The following is a 22,492-nucleotide window of genomic DNA, read 5'->3' as shown; positions in this document are numbered from 1 at the left end:
TGAGGATGAGCAGAACACTGTTGATTTTTGAAAGACTGGCATTCTTTAGAATCCTCCCTCACCTTCATCCCCATTTTCCTCAAGACTCTAACATAGAGTCATGTTCAAACCACCTTCCAAGGCAGCAAGCCTTTTTACACATGCTTATTAAAGGAATGACACTTTGGGGGCACCTGGGTGGCTCAGTCAGTTAAGCATCTGCCTTTGGCTCAGGTCATGATCCCAGGATCCTGGGATCAAGCCCCACGTCAGGCTCCCTGCTTAGCGGTAGTCGGCTTCTTCCTCTTCCTTTACTCTTCCCCTGCTTGCACTCACTCTCTCTCTCTCTCAAATAAAATAAATAAAATCTTAAAAAAAAAAAAAAGAAAAAAAGGAATGATACTTTGTATAGAGACAAGATATGAGATCAGATAGATGGACTACACAGAATACACAGACCACCCTGAAGAACATTTGCATTTAAAATGAATAGCGTTCTGTGCAATTCCAAAGTTTTACAACCTTGCAGCCAACCATTTCAAAGCATATTTACCACACAGTTTTCCTTTTCCTCTTAAATTTTCTAAGGAAGAAATTTCTTTTTAAAAAGTCCTTGGTTCAAAATAACCAAGTAGCTTCTTAGTTCAAATTATTTCATTATATATGTGGGTTGTTGTTTTTTTTTCATTTTAAGTTTTAAAAATTTAGGATACAAAATGAGTATAAGAATATAAAATACTGTATATCATATCAATTTCCTTAAAACTTGAATAGAAGACTTACAAAGACACTTTGGCAACTATTATACTAACTTACATATTACTTTGTATGGTAGGTACTTCTTCATTTGATGTTGGCTAAAATATGAGATGACATCTCAACTTTCATGACCTGTGAAGAATGACAACCATATCAAAAGTTAGGGCCTTTACTAAAGTTAATTTAGCCATGAATTAACTATGAAATCTTTCATAGTAAAATATTTACTCCTACTCTCAAATCACAGGATTCTTGAATTGGAAAGGATCTTAGCAAGTATCCTTTCCAAAGCCATCATGTCATATATGAGGGTATTAAGGCCCTGAAAGATAAAGCAACTTGGGATATCTGTGTGGCTCAGTCCGTTAAGTGTCTGCCTTCAGCTCAGGTCAGGATCCCAGGGCCCTGGGATCAAGCTTTATGTTGGGCTCCTTACTTAGCAGGAAGCCTGCTTCTCTTCTCCCTCTGCCCCTCTATCCCGCTCATGCTTTTCCCCACTCTACTCTGTCTCAAAAAAATACATAAAATCTTAAAAAAAAAAAAAAAAAGATGAAGCAACTCATCCAATGTCACAGGTCTCAGTTGAAGAGCCCAGACTAGCTCTTTCTTTTTCTCCAGGCAGTAGTGGTAAAGCAAACATATTTTTCTAAATTTTTTATCTCACATTGTATCCAGAAGAAACAAAAATATTCTCTTTAGAGAATTCTCTATTCCTAAAATTAAATAGTTTATTCCTTTACTCTTCAGCACTTTCTAATTGGTACCAAATTTAGTCATAAGGCTTCAATCATTCCCATTCAACATTCCTAATCCTTAATCAGACATTCCCCTTATTTCCTATACAGTTATTTAAATTTTACATTTGAAGAACTTAAGGTACTATAGAAAATATTATAACTGAATCATAAAATTTTTACGTGACAGGGTCTTGAAACAAAGCATTCTGAGTTTCTGAAACAAGTGGTAAGTCTATAACTAAAAATGAGCCTGTTCATTGTTTTAAAAAACTCCCCCTAAAAGACAGAGAAATGAAACAAGATTGGCAAAATTATAATTGTAATTATCTTTCATTATAATTGTAACTGTTATAAAATTGTAACAGGAATTCACTTTTAAAAAAATGAATCTATTAACTGCCTTTTGTGAAAACTTAAATTCGTTACCGAATCCCAACATACACCAGTGGACTGCTCTAACTAATAGTAAAAAGGTAAAAGAGAATGCAACTAATGTCTATCTTTTCTTTTAATTGTGTTAAAAAAATACACAAGATGAAATTAACCATCATAACTACTTTTAAATGACCAGTTCAATAGTGTTAAGTATATTCATATTATTATGCAATGGTTTTCCAGAAATTTTGCAACTTGTAAGATGGATGCTCTTTGCCCAGGACACAACTCCCCTTTTAACCCATCACTCAGCCCCTGGTAACCACTACTTTCTGTTTCTGTGAATTTGATTACTTTAGATATCTTCTATAAGTGGAATCATACAGTGTTTGTCTTTTTGTAATTGGCTTATTTCACTTAGCAAAATGTCCTCAAGGTTCATCTATGCTGTAGCACAGGACAGGATTTTCTTCATTTCAGCCATTACACACCCATTCGTTCTTCTTGTTCCTTAGCTGAGTTTTCCTCATAGCATCTTTTATTTCAGTTTCCTCAGAAAATATATTATGATGAACCCTTTAAGGTATGAGTAATGCAAATGTCCATGAACAGATGAATGGAAAAAAAAAATGTAGCCTATCCATACAATGGTATCTTATTCAAACTTAAAAAGGAAGAAAGGCTGTGCACTTGACATTTATCACTCCAGGACCTACAAGACACTGGGCACACCTAATAGAAATTAGAAGTGGATCTGAAAGAAGCTAAATTTATTATTTATCTACTTTTGTTTTCTAACCCCCTTTTATCTTGGTACCCTTTCTTGATGAAACTACTGAAAGGGTAATAGAAATATACTTTTACTCCCTTAGTCTGGAAATACAGCTATGAGAGATGCAGCCTGCCTCAGAGAAACGCACCATGGATGGCTTGATAAACATTGGGAGCATGTCAAATTTTTCAGATTAAAAAAAAATTTTTATTAACAAAAATTACATTTAAATCCCAAATTTGTCAAAGAAACTTGGTGTTATAAGTATCTCATGCTTTATTATTGATGACGAATTTGATAATCCATTTGATTTCTAGAAGGCTGAGCACTGTGTTCCATTTAGAAAAGTTTCCTGGATGGCACTGTGATATCATGGGGGGTGGATAATCATCTTATTTATCTGAGAGCATGAACCAACCAGAAGAAGCAGCTCTTTGGATGACAGCGCTACATCCGAGTCCACAAAAAATGAAGTCTACCCCAAATCACTTGAGTTTCTGGGGCACCAGGAAGCCACCGTCATCTTATCTGGATCCACTTTCACACTTTGCATTTTGCCTCTCGTTAGCTTTCTCAGCTCCCACTCCAAGGAGTCACCATCCCTTGGGCTCCTTAAAGTTCTGGCTTAGATTATGTGGAGTGACTAATGGCGGAGGGCCTGATACACGTTGAGGTCAGCATGCCGAGCATCTGTATGTCAGCGACAAATACAGCAGTGTGCATCCACCAACTCACTTTCCCCCTTTGCAGCCGTAATTTATTCATCCCCGAGTACACTCAGCCATCTGCTATTTATTTTGTTTTCTTTAAGCATTATTTCCCTCAATTGGCTAAGCTAGGGCACAGGTGAAAATTGGTAAGAAGTGAAGGGAAGTTGCTATTGTTGGACACGGAAGGGGTGAGCTGAGCTCCCCAGGAGGAAGAGCATTGAGCTCAACAGAAAGAGCCTAACTGTATTGTTGAATACTTAAATCCCTGTCTAATAGGAGCATTTGGGCCAGGCCCAATCATAACTAGCTAAGGCTAGACCCTGGGGTGAGGAGTGTAAAGCTGGGGAATTTTAAGCATCCTTAATAGTAGCCCCGTAATAAACTGATGCTCCGAATCTTTGCTAGACTCTGTACAAGACTGGGCTATAAATTTTACATTTGGCTAAGTGACTCATAAAGAAACACCCACCTGATTTCAGACATGGATTTTTGGCAGTCAGGGAGCTCGCTAAATTAGCCATGGTTCTATTTTTAGCTGCTTTCTCTCTCTGCCTGAAATACAATGATTCTATCTGTACAGTTTTACAACTCGACTCTCCACTACTGCATATTAGACTGTTTCTTGGACTGAGAGATTGCTTCTTTTTTAAATGCCCCAAATGTTGAAAAAAAAAAAAAAAAATATATATATATATATATATATATATATATATATATATTTTATTTAATCCATTAGCTTCTGGCCATGTCAGCTGTTTTTCATGAGAGTAACTATAATAAATAAGTTATCAAAATGCATTCCAGCTTATTTGTACTACATAACAATCACTGTTATTACAGAGTGATAAAAACATAAAAACACTTTTTTCTTCAGGAAGAGCTGAAGTGTCTCTTGTCTGGGGAGGTCCAGTGTTGACTTGAGGAACTTTGGTCAAGCTGGTATTTGACCTTTGGCAGGAGGCTGCCCTGGGTCTTATATTCTCAACAAACTGGGCCCAAGACAATAGTGTGCTTTATAGCCCAGAGCCCGATCAGTGTGTTTCTCCAAGGAAGACCTCAAGCTGAAAAGCCAACATGCCTGACAAGCACCGTCAAGGTACCAAGGGCATAAGCACTAGACATTGGAAAACAAATGGAAAAGCACACACAGCTCCATCTGGAATCCTAATGGGCCGCCGATGGTTCCCAGCTAAAGGAAGAATTACCCGTGTTATTTTATCATCCCTTGCGCTAACTTCGCTGTTTATGTACAGCAATAAATGATTTTTTAAAAACATATTTGGGTCATTATGTCATATACCTCCAGCAAGTAAGGTTGTTTTATTGTGCTTGGAGTCAAAATACACTGCTGTACCCAGATGTACGGGAAGTTTAAAATCTCTTGTCCTTCTGTATTCATTCCTCTTGGACAAATGAGTTAAGTTTTTAAAAGGGAAATTGAGAATTTTTATGGCTTCTACTCCCACCTTGCCAGTAAAATTTGCACCAGTATTTTTCTACCCAGCAAAGGTACTTGGCCAATGATAACACTAAATAGTAATGCAGAAAGCCAAACAGCTTCCAACCAACAGGAAATGCCAGAGATTTTTTTTTTTTTTTAACACTTTTAGCAAGTTGGATTCTTCTGCCAAGGCTGTGCTATAATCAAAAAGTAACTGCAGATCAGGAATATGGAGTGGAATCCAGAGGTTCAAGCCAACTCTTCCCATGCAGTATGTGGATTTCCACCTTCCTTTCTGATGGCTGCGGTAGTTTTTAAAATATACCTGCTCTGTTAACTCCTTTATCGTAACATCTAACAATTACCAATGGGATAAAATATTTTCTTATTTTTCTTTTTTAAAAAATATTTTCTTATCTTGAAAAAATTCCAAAATGCCTCCTTATATCTTTTTCATGATCCTTAATCAATGAATCTGGGTGGTTTCTTTTTCTACCCCTTCCCCATACTTTCTAAAATTTTAAAGCTCAAGTCATCCAAATCTGCTTCAGTTCCACTATTAACAAAGGGAACCTTTTTTCACATGAATAAAGAAAGGACTTTATACACCAAGGGAGTGGAAAGCAGAGGAAAGACTAAGAAAAGCAGATGTTCAGACATGACTGACCCACCTACCCAGAGAATCAGTCCTTGTGTGAGTGTTTGGTTTCTGAAGCAGAGGATGCTGGCTTTCCTGTTTACTTAGCTAGCCCTGTCACTGGTTTACAGGTGGCCTGGAAAGAAGATTTAGGAAATGTTTTCTCTCTCCATAAATGAACATCAAATTATTTTACAATGTGCCCTGGTACATGCATCGTAACATATTGGAAGCCAAAGATAATCTTTAAGCAGAAGGGAGGGCAGTGGGTCAGGGAGAGGATGGAATGGGGCAGAGAGCTGAGTGTTGAGTGGGGTGCTTTGAGGAACTTTGTTTCAGAGTTTTTGTGAAACAGAATTAATTAAAAATTTTCAAATATTTGGGCGCCTGGGTGGCTCAGTAGGTTAAAGCCTCTGCCTTCAGCTCAGGTCATGTCCCAGGGTTCTGGGATCGAGCCCCACATCGGGCTCTCTGCTCAGCAGGGAGCCTGCTTCCTCCTCTCTCTCTGTTTACTTGTGATCTCTGTCAAATAAATAAACAAAATATTAAAAAAAAATTTTTCAAATATTTTCCTAACAGTTAAGTAATTTTGCTGGTATATGACTAGCGTGGCATACATAGCCTTCCTACTTCCCTTCCCTGACAAGATTTTTTTTTTTAAGATTTTATTTGAGATGCAGCATGCAAAAGAGAGAGCACAAGGTGGGGGAGGGCCAGAGGGAAAGGAAGAAGTAGGCTCCCTGCTGAGTAGAAAGCCCAATGGAGGGCCAGGAGTGGGGCTCAATCCCAGGACCCTGAGATCATGACCTGAGCTGAAGGCAGATGGTTAGCCAACTGAGCCACCCATGAGCCCCCTCGGACAGGATTTTTGAATTCTGACTATTCTCATAATGTACCATCACCATGATCTTCTGCTACTAATGATCAGTTAACTTGATTCTGAGTTTTACCTGAATCCTCTACAAAAGGAAACCCTAGAATCACCAGCATTACTTCCTTATGAAAGAAGCTATTACCTGATAATTTATCAACCAAGGCTAGAGTTCCATCTCCTTTTTCCTTGCTTTTTCATGCTTATATTCCTCTTTTTCTTCTGTCCCATTACTTAACAATGTTTTCCACTAAATTTCAGTGGTGATTATGGTGATTTCTTTCCCTTTTTTCTTGCGTGTGTTCTGACCTTATGCTCCTGGCACATTTCTAGCTTACATTTCAGCAGTATCTGATTCTTGTCATATTTCACATTTCAAGAGAATTTTAGAGTCTCTTGTTCCTAACTACATTCCCCCAGCCCAAAAGTCGTCATAGATCATCTTTGTCAAATCATTTCGCTCCTCCTTCAGAATGCTGCCAGGAATCATCTTCCAAACTAACCCCATATGGCTCTGCTCAACCAAATCACTTCAACAATCCTGTTTGCACACCGACAGGAGAAATCACTTAGGAAGATGTTTCTATATTCTGCAGATGTTTATATTTTCCCCATGATTCTTCTGCTTCTGTTCTTTTCTTATTTCATTTGCATATATCTTCTTGCCTTTATTTAAACTTAAAGCTCCTTGTGAGTATGGAATGATCTTATAATCAAACACTTTTTGTGTGTTTCTAGAGTTTTCGGCTCAGTGCTCACTATATTACATGGAAGAAAAAAAAATAAGAAATACGGCTACCTGCCCAAAGTCTGAAATTGCTTTTTTGGCTGTCATGTTCTTTGACTTGTGATAGCTAAGTATATCATAATAACCATTCCCTGTCTTTTGTAATCTAAATATATTAGTCCCATCCATTGGGCTCAAGATTTCTGAGAGACATAGGGTATAACCACCTTCTATTTGTCAGTACAAAAATGAATAATAATAAAACTGACAAAATTATTACATCTGAAAAGTGTGTCTTCACAGCTTCAGCATTTTGTGAGAGTCCTCTCCTTTCTCCAACCCAGATATTATGTGTCTTCTCAATTTCTAACTTCTCCAAGTGAAAACAGCAAGATGTGATGCTATTTATCCTTTTAACTGAAATTAATCATCACAAATATACTCATTCACTCTTTTGAATTTTATTAGTTTTATTTCCTATTATGGAATAAAAGTGTGTCCTGAGAGAAGAGTTTAGAGAATATTCACAAAGTGAGAAGAATGCTGGAGGAGGAGGTTTAGAATAGTCTCCTTGGCTCTAGAATTGTGCTGCATTTAATTCTGGTCTTACAGACTACAGACTGAACTTGCTTCAGTTGTTTGGGGTACTTTTCTTGGAGATTAATACAAATATTTTCCTTAATACAAATATTCCTGTGCCCCAAGTCTCACAAATGCCAGGGGTTCTGTGTCCCCAAACTGGCCTGGTGGGTCTCCTAGCATTACTGCCATTCATAGGCCTCCCTCACTTCCACTATCACCATATGGACAAGGGGTATGCCCCTCCCTAAACTGGTCTTTGCTTATTGTAGAATATAATCCATAATCCCATCATCCAAAATTTTAGTTACTTCCAATACCCCCCAAACAGCTGAATCTGACCCTGCCTTAGAACACAGAACAGTTGCTCAGTAGTCATCAGGGAGGGACAATGATGGTAAAGAGGGGATGGGAACTACCAGCTCAAGCATGCTGTGAGATGCAACCATTAAAGCCCCATGGTTACGGGTAGATAGGATCCTGCCTCTTGGCCGGAGACCCTGACAGCAGGAAAGTTTAAAAACATTCATTGACACATTCATCCCTCCTTCTTGTTGGCATTACTTTTACCTGAGGTATAACTGGCATGCAAGAAACCAAATTATTTAAAAATGTACCACTTGATAATTTTTGACATTTGCATACACTTGTAAAGCCATTAGCACAATTCAAGCTACTAAGGAATATATTCATCAACCCCAAAAGTGTCTTTGTCCCCCTTAATTATCCCTCCCTCCCATTCCTGCCTCTTTCTAGGCAATCCCTAATCTATTTTTCATCCCAATAGATAAACTTGTATTTTTTAGGAGTTTACATAAGTGGAATTATACAGTCTGTGCTCTTTTTTTTTGTCTGGCTTCTTTTATCCAGCATAATTATTTGGGGATTCATTCATGTGGCAGAATGTTTGCTTTCATTGCTGAGTACTATTCGACTATGTAGATATGCCTATCTGAGAGGAACGTAAAGAGCCTCTTTGGTGTGGGAGGTGCTATTCCAGACACTGGAGTATATAGGCACTAAAGGTGCAGTCCCAACCCTCAATGATCTAACGTGGCTTTCAACCCTCAAGAGAACATTCCTATGTGGAAACCTGGGGCATTGGTTACTCAGAAGGCATTCCCTTCTGACTGTAAATAAAGAGTATAAGAAATAGATTTTCTGCGCAAGGCAAAAGTTGTAGTTAGAAAGTCTCCCCAAACTTACACACTGCTAAACACGCAGACTGCTTGAAGAGCAATACTGGGAGTGAGTTTGTACTGGGAATATATGCTCTCAATTTAGAATCTCAGAATGTCGTAGCTGGACACTCCAGGATGGGGTTCCAAGCTCAATTAGAAGGCAAACTCATAGCCTCACGGCCAGAAGTTGCCCAGTGGAGACTGTGGCATTAGGGAAGGGCAGACATCTAAAGGGGGAAATGCAACTCTACTCTTGGTAATTGGGGCCTTGATGTTCATTGTTGTCAGGCTCCAGTTTCTTGAGAGAAACTGGATTTTAATGTGAAATCCATTATTAATTGCAATTAATCATTATTATTTGCAATTAATCCATTATTATTATTAATTGCAGTTAATCAATTATTAATTACAATTAATAAAACAAATTAAAAATGCCATCTTATATAGAGACAGATAAGTAATTTGAAGATTATAGTAAAGTTTGATAAGCTTTTGGAACCTCATCAAAGACCCTGTAAATCAGACAAGAAGGGAGGTTCAGCAAAACCTCTTGGAGGAACTAGCGCTTGAGGAAGATTTTGGTGGATGTGCAGTAGTTTGTTGCAGGATAAGTCAAAGAACTACAAGTCATTTTATATGCCTGGCATGGTGGAGGCAGGTGAAGCTAGTGAGAAGGACCTTTTACGCTGGGTAAGAAGCTTAAATTATATCTTGGGACTTATTAAAGGCATTTAAATAGCAATTGAGTGACATAATTAAATTTACTTTTAACCATGTTGAATGAATTGAAAGATGACCAAGGATAGGAAGACCAATTAAAAGATGATCAAAGTAGCCCAAAGGGGGGGTGGTGGGGGAGTAAAGGCTTAGGCTCAGATTGTGGATGTAGAAACTGGGGCAACTGGACAGACCAGAAGGAAAGTGAGAGAGACAGAGGAAATGGAATTCTAAGTATTCACTGATTGATTTAATATGTGAAGAGTCAAGCAATTCCCATATTGAAGGCTTAAGCAACTAGGTAAATAGACAATGGATCAGCAAATGAAAGTAGGGCTGGGAAAGATGAATTCATTCTAACATTTTGAGTTCAAGGTTGTGTGGGACATTTGAAGGGAAAAGTCCAGAATTTAGATGTATATTAATGTGGGTTTAGATTATACAGGAGTTTGGAGATGGAAATACACTTTTTCTTATTTTGATAGGCCTGAAGAAGGAAAAGGATAGAGACAGAAAAAAGAGCAAAAGGCTTAAAATGCAGTTCTTGGAAACACTGCCTTTGTGGGGAAAAATTAGCTTATGTATCTTATATATTTATTTTGTTCCTTACTTAGTTTGTAAATTACTGAAGGAAGGGGCTTTGCCTTAAGCTTTTCAGTAATTCAGTGCCTTTCACAGAGAAGGGGTTCAAAATTAATTCATTATTTGCATATTTGCAAATTGGGAATATGGTGAATCTGGGTCTATAACTAGCTGTTTCTGATAAACCAATCCACATGCTGTACTAAAATACAAAACAATCAGTTTGTGAGTACTAGGACATAAGTTATTACCACCACATAGATCTATTTTTTGTTTCTTTTTCCTTTCTTTCTTTTTTTTTTTGATCTGATCTATTTCTGTTGAGTAGGAACAACAATTGCTAGTTACAGATTTTTCTGATATTTAACTAAATGTATAAGAGAGAAAGGTGCTTCCAGTTCCAAATCCAGTAATACCACTTTAGCAGAATGCAGGACAGTCAAATCCAGCAGTGGCCTGAAATATACAACTAAATAACAATTAAGACAACATGATGAACATCAATTTTTTTTTCTTTACATCATGCATTATTTAGTAGGTGACAACTTGGATAAATTTTTGCTTAAGTGATTAAGAATTCCAATTCACTCAACAGCATTCCCACCAAAACTAGGAAAGCTTTCCTAATCCGAATTAAACCTAGAGACTGTAAATATTATTCTACCTTTAAACTAGATTAACTAGAGGTAAATGAGTGTAAAGAGGTCAGGAAAACTTCAGTGAATCAATCCTCATTTTTCTCACCACATCAAGTAGAGAAGCTGCGATTTACACAATTTCTGCTAAGGAAAGTGCTTCCCGTGTAACTTTTTTCCTCCATGATCTCTCCCCCTTAATACATTAAGGGGTAACCTTTACTTGCCATAGAAAAACAGACATGTGAATTCGATACTCTCCCTTTGTTGATATGTTTTTAAAGCTGGCGAGCAAATAGAGTGCAGAATGTGAAATTTTTTGCTTCAACTGCCACATGGCTAGCTGGAAGCCGAGTTCAGGGCATAGCAAACTGTCTGTTCTGATTTCCAAGAACAGCAAAAATATCAAGTTATGTTGAGGGAAAAAAATTCTTATTCTAGATATCATCAACCCTGTTTCCAAAATACCCTCCAATTTCTTTTAGGAAAAGAACCTTACAAATGAAATAAAAACAACAAGCTTAATTTTACCATTTCCCAAAGATGTCTAACAATGTCCAAAGGAATTTCTTAGACTCTCATTTTTTTGAAGTTTCTTTTTTAAATTAGAAAACAACAGTGTAGTTTGAATTCCAGGTACATTCCCTACCTCCTTACAGAAATATCATTTAGATATAACTTGATTTAAGAAAACCAAATATATAAAATTTTTCTTAAAAAGATAAATCAAGCAGATATTAATTGTACTTTGTTTTTCATTTTTTGTAGTGTTCAGTAATTTATCAATTGTGTATAACACCCAGTGCTCATCACATCACATTTAATTATATTTTAGAAGCATTATTTACACTACAAGATTCATTAGCATACTAATTTCTTCAGTGAACCTAAAAAAATAATTTATGAAAGTTTGGAAAGTTTCCTTTGGGCAAATGGATTTATGGTGCAAACAAGGCATGTGGGAATTTTCCTTTTATAACAATGGGTCCATGATACTAAGCTATTAGTCTCTTCTGCTTCCTTTACAGATTCAATTTCCTCCTCGCATGCCAGAGAATACCAACTCTGTATCACCAAGTCAGATATTTTTCCAACACTCCAGATTTATATATTACACTTCTTATTAGACATCTGCACTTGTTTAACCCATGGAAATCCAAACCTAATACATTCAGGACTGACGGCATCACTCCATCTTCCAAATCGTCCTCTTCTTCGAATTCCCTCTTCCAGGACACTGATGAACTAGCCACTCAACAGCCCAAGTCAGCTCACTTCAGACATACTCAAATCCTCCCCACGTTTAGCCATAAATATGACCAAAGTTCTCTTGTTTCCACTTTTTTTTCTTAAGATTTTATTTATTTATTTGATAGAGAGATCAGAAGTAGGCAGAGAGGCAGGCAGAGAGAGAGGGAGAAGCAGGCTCCCCACTGAGCAGAGAACCCGACTCGGGGCTCCATCCCAGGACCCTGAGATCATGACCTGAGCTGAAGGCAGAGGCTTAACCCACTGAGCCACCCAGGTGCCCCTGTTTCCACTTTCTTAATACTACTTAAATGCATCCACTTCTCTTCCTCTTTCAACTTGGTTTAGACCAACCCCATTTTCCGCTTCCCTTAACAACTATCCAGTTGTACCTTTCTCTAATTCATTCACCATAGCCAATGATCTTATAAAACTACAAATCTAAGTTAAAGTCTTCCCTGCCTAAATTCTTTTTTTTCCCCCCAAGATTTCATTTATTTATTTGAGAGAACAAGTGAGAAAGAGCAGAAGCCCTGGTGAGGGGAGGAAGGAGCAGAGAGACAGACTCCCCGCTGAGCAGGGAGTCTGATGCTGCAGGGCTCTGTCCCAGGACCCCCGGATCATGACCTGAACCAAAGGCAGATGCTTAACTGACTGACCTACCCAGGCACCCCATTCCCTGCCTAAATTCTTAAGGAATTTTCCAGGAAAAGGCCCAACCCTTCAGCCTGGCATAAGAGACACTTCAAGATAAACCCCTTTCCACTCCTCCTACCATCATCCAAGTCATCTGCAATCCCGTGTGTTCCCTTACTGTCACTTCACTTGTTCTACCTAGCATGAATTTTCCACCCTCTTAAGCTCTTTCCCAATTGCCTTTGGTACTAGCCTTTGATGTCTCATTTCAGGCTGTTACCTTTCCCGGAAGCAGCTTCCCCTGGCTAATCTTTACCCCTGCCATAGAGAAGATAGCGCCTGCCTACGTGTCCTGGAAGTTCCCTGTTCTTACCAGGACCATAGCACTTACCACCCCTTATTACAATTGCTTATTCATTTGCCTGTCTCCTCTTCCAGAATGCAAGGTCCTTGAGACTACGTCTTGCTTTCCATCACATCACCAGTGCTAAAAGCAAAATCTAGCATATAGTGGACACTCAGTAGATACAGGCATGAATAAAAATATATTTTAAAAATGAGCCAAATATTAAAGACAGTTTCTCTCATTTTAGTGTTAATGATATTTTAAACTCTTAATATGTTAGGTTTTTCTTTTTTTATAATCTTGGTTATAATATTTCCCAATATTTAAAAAACAAAAACAAAAATATAAAATGTTTATTTTTCTTATTTAAATGCAAATTTAAGGGGCACCTGGGTGGCTCAGTGGGTTAGACCCTCTGCCTTTGGCTCAGGTCATGATCCCAGGGTCCTGGGATAAAGCCCTGAGTTGGGCTCTCAGCAGGGAGCCTGTTTCCTCCTCTCTCTCTGCCTGCCTCTCTGCCTACTTGTGATCTCTGTCTGTCAAATAAATAAATAAATTTTTAAGAAAATAATAAATGCAAATTTAAGCATGCCTCTTTGAAAAGTAATAGTAGGCTATTAATTTTTTAATAGAAGTTCTATAGAATATGCTATATTTATTCTCCCTTAGTCTTTTTTTTTTAAGACTTTATTTACTTATTTGTCAGAGAGACAGAGAGTGAGAGCACAAGTAGGGGGAGTGGCAGGCAGAGGGAGAAGCAGGCTCCCTCCCCGCTGAGTGTGGAGTCCAATGAGGGACTTGATCCCAGGACCCTGGGATCATGACCTGAGCTGAAGGCAGATCCTTAATTATTTTAGATTAAAAATACACTTACCTATTCACAGAAATTTCAATGCAAGCATACTTTGATATATAACATACAGGAGATCATTAAAGTTTATAGGTAAGCAGATTTTAGAAATAATACCAACTTTGGACATACCATTGGAACTTGTGCCTCATTATTTATAGGAACACTGATTTTATATAAAGTGACTAATCATTCTCTTTAGTTTTAGAAACTTGAGTTTCTATGTATAGCCTTGGGCTTTCTTAAAGTAGGGTACAGTCATGGAGCACTAAAAACCAAGAGAGACTTCAGGCTTGTAGAGAAAGGGAAGGTTAAACATTACACTATATAATGAATACTGAATGACTATAATAATGAAGATGGATATTCTCCTAAACCTAAATTAAGGAGTGTGATCTCCAACATTTTTAGTTTTTTAATTTGTGGCAAAATCCCAACTGTAAAGATTAAAGTGTTACTTGCCATTTGTTTCCTAGCAGTCAAAATGAGAAAACTGGTCTACATCATTGTTTCTTAAACATTACTCCAAGTGAAAAAAGCTTTTCTCTTTAAAATAAATATCATGGAGATGACCAATATCTAAACCATTTAAAAAATAGTGGGGGAAATGAAAAAGGAAGACACTTTTTCTTCCCTCCTCCCTTTGCCCCACAACATGTTGATTCCAAAGTGCTAAGAATTCAGTGGAACAGATCTTTAAACCCACTTGTGTGTGAGATCTCCAAGGACCCCTTTCAAATCTGAAGTCACATGGTTCTAAAATTCACAAACATTTCTGTGGATGCAGTTATCTAAAGAAGAGAGGCTAAATAATCAAATCCCTATATTGAAGATTTCTAGGGAACATGAAAGTATGTAGTGTAATACAGGTGTGTTTTAGATTACTGTAATTACAAAGGAGAGATCTCTGGGAGCCATCCTAGAATTAATGGATTCTATAATGGTTCTGTAATTATTTCTTTAACCTATACTTTCCATCATTTAAGGGAGTCTGTGAGAACACGGACAGTGGAGTAAAAAGACAAACTGCTGGGAAATACTTCACTAATATTTCAGAATTGGAAAGTGAAAAAACTAGGTTTCATCAAGAACCACAAAATAATGACAGGAACTCCATTTGAAGAAACCCCAAGACATTCAGAGACTCAAAGTAATGAGTTGAATTCCCCAAAGTCTCAAGCAGTTTCCACCCCAGGGTAACAAAAACAAGAACTCGTGTTTGTTTGTTTTGGAGTCTCCGTTTGGACCTGGAAGGTCAGGCTCTGAACAGCGAAGCCATTGTTCGACATCATTCATCCTGATCAGGGTCCAGCACCTGACTGGGAATTAGCAAACCTGGGTTCTTGATCTGATTCTCTGATTGACTCACTGCGGGGTTTTTAAAGAGTCACAATTCATCCACTCTAGACTGTGATCTTTCCCCTCTGGATGATGGAGGGGTTATAGGGATTATGTTATCTACTGGTGCTGGGAAACGTGCTAAAGAAGGTTAATGCTGACATTTACCAATGTTGTTCATTTCAATACCTAAAAACAACAACAGTTATCACATCTCTGAGGGATGATTTTGTGCCTAAAACTGTTCTCAGTGCTTCACATAAATGAACTTCCTTAATTCCCACAACAACCCTATTAGTTAAGTATATCGTAATCCTCATTTTGCAAAAGAGGCAGCAAAATTACAAAGAAGCTGCGTGATTTGTCTAAAGTCACACAGCTAGTAAGTAGCACAGCCAGAGCTGTAACAAGCAGTCTGGCTCGAGTCCTGGCTCTTCACCATGCTGTACTATCTCTCCACAGAAGCTGTCAGGTTCTCCCAGATCTGGTGCTCTGAGCAGGAAGGCTAGAACATATCTAATTTCTTAATTGCCTGTCTAATCACATTTACTAGGTTTCCTCTCCCACAATCATAGAGACTAGGGCATATCTTGGCCTTATCTATCTTTTTTTCCCCCAAAGAAGGATGTTACTGCTTTGCTGGGTGCAGGTATTTGGAGAAGCAAGAGGATGAAACAGTTTCAGAATGGCACTAAACTGAAACGAACGATCTCTCAATATGCACGCATTTAGAATGGAAAAGGATTTGAAAATCTTGTTAAATATGACTCCATACAATTATTTTAATAATAATGGCAAATCCTAAAATTTCTGTTAGAGACACTGCAATTAATAGCAAAGTGAAAACAAGGTAACAGCTTATAGAGTAAAACCCCTGGCAGGCCATTCTCTGATCAGGTTTTCAGGAAGTAGGTGTCGTTTTGATTTCTAAAGTCTGTATATACTCATAATTATGTTCTGCCTTTACTCCTCTTACCTCCACCCCACCAGTTAGAAGTTCTATCATCAGACTGTACAGGATCGGGGCTTCTTAGGTGCCAGCAGAAGCAAGAAAACAATTGAAAGTGTATTGGGCTATTGAAGGCAGCTGCAAATGTTGATGCTCCCCACAATGCACCTGGCTCTTTCTCCCCAAAGATTCCCTGGGTCTGTCTTAAATAGGAGCCAAATAGGACAGTGGGATCTGGAATATCTGGCCTTATTATAGACCGCTTTAAGGTGTTATAGTTCAAAAGCCTCTAAGCAACCACTGAGTTGCACTAATTACAAAAAAACTCTCATCCAGGAACTATGAAATAATTTAACCAGAGTCTTCCTCCCAAGACTTCAATAACTTCTAAAAGTCACAGTGAGCCAAAGGATTAGAAAGGCACTGAGGCTAAAGACATGCACACTGGTGGGGCTGTATTAATCCCAAACCAATCTGGAAATCAATTCCCGTGAGATTAAGAAGGGCACACTGCAGGCTAGAGGAAATGAAGCCTGGGTGTCAAGTCCAGACCCTTGGAACATGCAAATAAGACACAATCCAGGCAATGGAGACACCTTTTGAAGTGTACATTTTGTACACTAATACAAGGATAACTGATACTAATCAACCGCTGTGAAACCAGAACAGTTAGAAGTATGAGAGCAGTAAGAAAAACAAGACCTGAAGGGGCAATGTAGCAAAGAGCAGACTATGGTCCATTGCTGGAAACTAGCTAAGAGGCAAAAGCAGGAGGCCCTGGGTCTCACCGAACCCGGATGGTAATGAGAAAATAAATAATGACTGCTGAATAATTATTTATCAAACAGCTCAATCATTCCAGAAAAACAGAAAATATGTATCATAACAAAAACTATTAAATTAGTCCCAGCAGCAGAGTTATGAAATGGGGCAGGAAAGAAATTCCCATTGATTAAAGACCAAAAGCAATTTTGTGCTTTTGATTTGCTTGGCTCTTGGGGGGCGGGGAAGGTGTTTTATCAATATCCATATGTGGCGACAGTGAGCAAACCTCTCTTGAATTTCATGCAAAGTAGATATGTTTCCCAGGGTATCATCACCCACTCCATGCCAGGTTTCAAGTTATCTCTACTAGGCATATTAGGGAAAAGAAAACTATATTAGCAGTACAGAATTGTAGGTGTTGGATTTCATACCATTCTTAAGGTATTATATATATAAATATATAAAGGTATATACCGTGTGTGTGTGTGTGTGTGTGTGTGTGTGTGTGTAGGTTTGACCATATTTTTAGGAAGAAAAAAAGGAAACTTTACAATTAATATGGAACTCACTGTAATTATGCAAGAAATGAGGACTCTTCTTATATTTTAGACAGAAAATTACTCTTTTGTGTGTGTGTTTATTTATCTTTATTATGTTCCATTAGCCAACATATAGTAATACATCACTAGATTTTGATGTAGTATTCAACAATTCATTAGTACTCTTTAAAAGCTTTCCAAGGGTGCCTGGGTGGCTCAGTCAGTTAAGTGTCTGCCTTCAATTCAGGTCGCGATCCTGGGATCCTGGGATCGAGCCCCACATCAGGATCCGTGTTCAGCGGGAAGCCTGCTCCTCTCGCTCCCTCTGCCCCTCCCCACCACTGCTTGTGCATGCTCTCTTTCCTCTCTCTCTCAAATAAATAAAATCTTAAAAAAATAATAAAAGCTCCTTTCCAGGTCCATCCATAAAGTTCTTCCATTGTTTACAATGTTTATGTATTTATTTAGGTTCTTTTGAAAAATGACTACTACTTCCATTCCTCCCCCAACATAGCATCTGAAAGGAAGCCAAGGAAAACCTTCAGGAAAAATGCTGTCTCCCGAGAACTCATGAGAACAGTAACACATTTAGATTTTCCAAGATTAATGCAGACCATACAAATACATATTTCTCCCAGTGGCCATGTCATTTTTCATATGTTAGCCACCACTATCTAATAACACATAGGTAGGAAACTACTGTCATCGTACGCTGGGTCATGTGTCTCAATCCACTATTACCTAAGGAAACTTACGGGATGGGGGGGGCAGACGACAAGGCAGTACTAAATTTCTGTACCTTCCTGCTTGTGCAGTAAAATCTGTACCTCTATACTCCAATGAGGAGATGGCACCACCTCAAAAGATCTACATTATTCAACAGACTCAAAAATACAAAGCTTGTCTGTAACCATAGAGGTCATTGGCTCTCTGCCTATGATATGTGACAGCTGACAGGCACCTAATTATAAATTTCAATAGATCCAAAACTGCACTCTGGTATTAGATAAATGTAAAGGTACTAACCTAAGTTCAAAAAAAAAAAAAAAATTGGCCCTCCCACCCATCCAAAAACCTCCTTAATCAGAAATTGCATGGGTAAGTTTAAGGTAATCCTTATTTATTTTTTAATCTTTACAGAAGTTTATAAAGCAACCATGGTTAAGAACTATTGACATAACCTGCCAAGACTACTAATATTCCAACACAAAGTAATTGAATAAATCAAGTCAATAATTCTAGTCAAAAAAGAAAAAAAAATCACAAATGAGAAAAGATTGAGAGCCACCACAGATCACAAAGGATCCAAGAATCATTAAAGTAATAATTAAAAGGCACACACTTTAGACCAATGTTGTGCAGAGGACAGATGACAAATCACAACTTTGAGTCATAGGTGTCATTTGTAATTTTCTAGTACTCACAATAAAAAAAAATGTGGTTTTGATTATATGACTTGATATAGAGATGGAGTAAGAAAACACTTACTGCCACTACGAACTTTAGGCTTGTGGTTCCAAACATGGCAAAGTATCAAAATCACCTGAAAGCACACTGTCAAAAAGGCTAAAATTAGCAAGTCAAGAAATGACAGATGTTGGTGAAGATGTGGAGAAAGGGGAGCCCTCCTACAGTGCTGATGGGAATGAAAACAACTGATGCAGCCACTCTGGAAAACAGTATGGAGGTGTCCCTGAAAAGCTGAAAATAGAGCTACCCTATGACCCTGTGATTGTGATACGCAATCACACTACTGTGTATTTACCCCAAAGATACAAATGTAGTGATCTGAAGGGACACGGGGACCCCAATGGTTGTAGCAGCAATGTCCATAACAGTCAAACCATGGAAATACCCAACATGTCCATCGACAGATGAATGGAGAAAGATGTGGTATATATCTATACGTACAAAAGAATATTACTCAGTCATCAAAAGAAAAGAAATCTTGCCATTTGCAATGACGTGGATGGAACTAGAAGATATTATGCTGAGGGAAGTCAGTCAGAGAAAGACAATTATCATATGATCTCACTGATATGAGGGATTTAAGAAACAAGACAGAGGATCATAGGGGAAGGGAGGAAAAAATGAAACAAGCTGAAACCAGAGAGGGAGACAAATCATAAGACACTCTTAATCACAGGAAACAAACTGAGGGTTGCTGGAGGGGCAGGGGATGGAGGGATGGGGTAATTGGTGTTGGATATTGGGGAGGGTATGTGTTGTAATGAGCACTGGGTATGATATAAGGCAGATGAATCACTGAACTCTACCTCTGGAACCAATAATACATTATATGTTAATTAACAGAATTTTTAAAAAATTAAAATTTAAATTTAAAAGAAAAAAAATCACCTGAAGAATGTTTTAAACCTAAAGAGTTTAGGAGGATCTGCCCACACTATCCACCCTGACTCTGACTCTTCAGGGGAAAGGCACAGGGATTATGACACACAGATTTTGGAACTTCTGTTTTAGAATTTCACTTTTAAATGTTAAATATCTTGGTTCTTTAAAAAAAGTTTTTATTTTTTCCATGCTTGTTTTTATGCTGTTTTAAATTAAATATTCATCAGACATAATTTGTTATTCAAATTTCTAAAACCAATCAGTAAAAGCATTAATAAACACAGATACTTAATAAAAGACTTCTGGGAATTCTGGTCCAAGATGGCAACAAAGAGACTCCTGAACTTGCCTTCTCTGATGGCATTAAAATTGTTTAGTTAAATATTTATACAGTTAAATAGCTTTGTAGTTATTTTTAGAATTAAGATCAAGTAAGAATTAAGAGGAAGTTTAAAATGTATGTAATGTCTGTACACTCTGACAATACAGCTACAGTACAATTATTTTTTAAAATCAAGGAAATAGGGAAACCATGTGCAAAAATCATTTGCTTAACTGTTTTTATAAACCTTTTGGTGGTCTCAAAATACTATTTCTCACTAAAAGATACTGAAGCTTCTGGAATAAATGGCCGACTCTAGGTTTAGGATAGAAATGTGCAAAAGAAGGCCTGAACTATTTTGTCATACTAGATAACAAAGAAGCTATCAAATGTGATTAGGGTCAGGTCAGAAGGATTCAGGTCAAAAGGATTCAGAACTTCAGGAAGCTCATATTCACCAAGGATAAGACAGTTTGAGGACCAACACAAAATGATGGCTGCAATACACTGAAGCACATCAGATATATTGAAATCCATGAATCGATAATGATCTTTCTTTTAAAAAAGGTCACCTTAGAATAATAAGTGTGATAGGTTAAAGATGACAACAGACTCTTTTTCTTTTAATACTGTACACGAGGACTGATTTATTCCAGTTGAGACATGAAATCTAATTCCCTTTCTTGGATGCAGGCTGGCTTTAGGGACATGCCTGAACAGCAGAATGAAGTGGAAGTAACACTCTGGGCCTTCAAAACCAAGATCATAATAAACCTTACAACTTCCATCTGGTCCTCTCAGAATCCTTTCTTTGGGAGACCTGTGTTATCCTTATAACAGAGTTCTAGTTGATAGTTTAACAGAATCTAGCTTCCCAGCTGTCTTCACCAGCTCAGCAGACATGTGAGTAACACCATTTTGGATCTCTCAAACCATCTCATTTCTCAAACCAATGGAGTGACCACAGTTGATGCCACATGGAGTAAAATAATCACCAAGGAAGCCTTGCCCAAAGTCCTGACCTACAAAATCATGTGATATAATAAAATGTTTTTTGTTTTTTACCATTAAATTTTAGAATAGCTTGTTATGCACTAAGAGATAAGTGAAGGGGGGAACCTGGGTGGCTCAGCTGGTTGTCTGATTCTTAATTTCAGCTCAAGTCATGAGCTCAGGGTCCTGTGATGGAGCCCAATGTTGGGCTCTATGCTCAGTGGGGAGTTTTTATCTTGAGGATTTTATCTTCCCCTCTCCCCTTGCCCCTCCTCCCCATTTTCTTTCTCAAATAAATAAATCTTTACTTTGAAAAAAAAAAGAGAGAGAGATAATTGGAACAGATTTACTATATCCAGAAGTAGAGCTCTATAGTAACAAAACCCTAAAACAAGTGACATTGGTTCTAGGACTAGCTGGTGAGCAGAAGCAGGAAGACCCTCAAGGGGACTAGTAGTGACTAGTAGAACTAGAGTCTAGTAGTTGAGGCACTGTCAGTGAGGTACCTGAAGGGCAGTAAAGAAGATGTTAATGGAGTTTGGGGAAAGGGGCAGTCTTATACAGTGGCAGAAAACTTGACAAGATTGTGGCTTTTAGAAATTTGGAAAACAGAAGAAAGATAAATTTAAAAAAGAATTATTCAGTTTTATAGTAGAATTTAGAGGGAGGATAAAGATCTAGAACTTTCTATGTTTAAATAAAACAGTTTTTCATCTCTACTCTCTCCCAACAAAATATTATCCAGTTAGAAATGGCTTTGGGGCAAAGATGCCCTAGAATCAAGTGACATGCCCTAAGATGTCAAGTGTAGCTCCAGAGCCCTTTGGTGAGATCTCAAAAACATTTGAGGGTATGCCTAGTAGAGTCTCTAAGAATCATACTGGTATGCCTCTTAAGCCTTCTCTGCTAGACAATTAAGCCTCCAAGAATCTTAAGAGTGTCCCTCATAGATCTTTTCAACTGAAAAATGAGCTTGTAAGAATTTTAAAGACATTATCCCACAGTACCCAGACACTCAGATCAAGGTTGAGAAGGGCACGTTTTGGAATAAAATGTAAGATGTAGTTTTTGTCTAAATAAGTGGATTTTAATCTGATACACAGGAAGCCCACACTTTTTTCCCCCCAAAGATTTTACTTATTTATTTGAAAGAGAGAGAAAGAAAGAAAAAGAGAGACCACACATGTGAGCATGACCGTGGGAAGGGACAGAGTGGGAGGGAGAGAAACAAGAAGACTCCAAGCTGAGTGGAGAGCCCAATGAGGGGCTTGAAGATGTGGAGTTTGATCTCACCACATTGAGATCAAAACCTGAACCAAAGAGAGTTGTACGTTTAACCGACTAAGCCACACAAGCGCCCCTGGAAGCCCACACACTTTTCAAGGAAATTGTATCACCTTTGACTGAAAGACAGAAAGACAATCCAAAAAGAAAAGAGAAACTTGATTTCCC

At 38.0% G+C, this 22,492-nt stretch overlaps 1 protein-coding gene across 3 annotated transcripts in view; it reads right to left on the bottom strand.

Moving 5' to 3' along the window:
* SLC25A21 (solute carrier family 25 member 21) overlaps window positions 1-22,492 on the bottom strand; it is a 507,009-nt gene that overhangs the window by 378,388 nt on the left and 106,129 nt on the right. The window contains exon 1 of one of the 3 annotated variants that reach the window (XM_044231634.1): window positions 796-1,069. The exons of the other annotated variants lie outside the window; for them this stretch is intronic. Within the exon in view, the coding sequence (XP_044087569.1) occupies window positions 796-797 (2 nt within the window). The 5' untranslated portion in view covers window positions 798-1,069. Of the gene's footprint in view, window positions 1-795; window positions 1,070-22,492 lie in introns of those variants that run through there. 3 annotated transcript variants of the gene reach the window in all.

The sequence above is a fragment of the Neovison vison genome, chromosome 13, assembly GCF_020171115.1.
Source record: "Neovison vison isolate M4711 chromosome 13, ASM_NN_V1, whole genome shotgun sequence".
Lineage (NCBI taxonomy): Eukaryota > Metazoa > Chordata > Mammalia > Carnivora > Mustelidae > Neogale > Neogale vison.
Note: the sequence above shows the minus strand (reverse complement) of the source record. Positions and strands in the feature narration are given on the sequence as shown.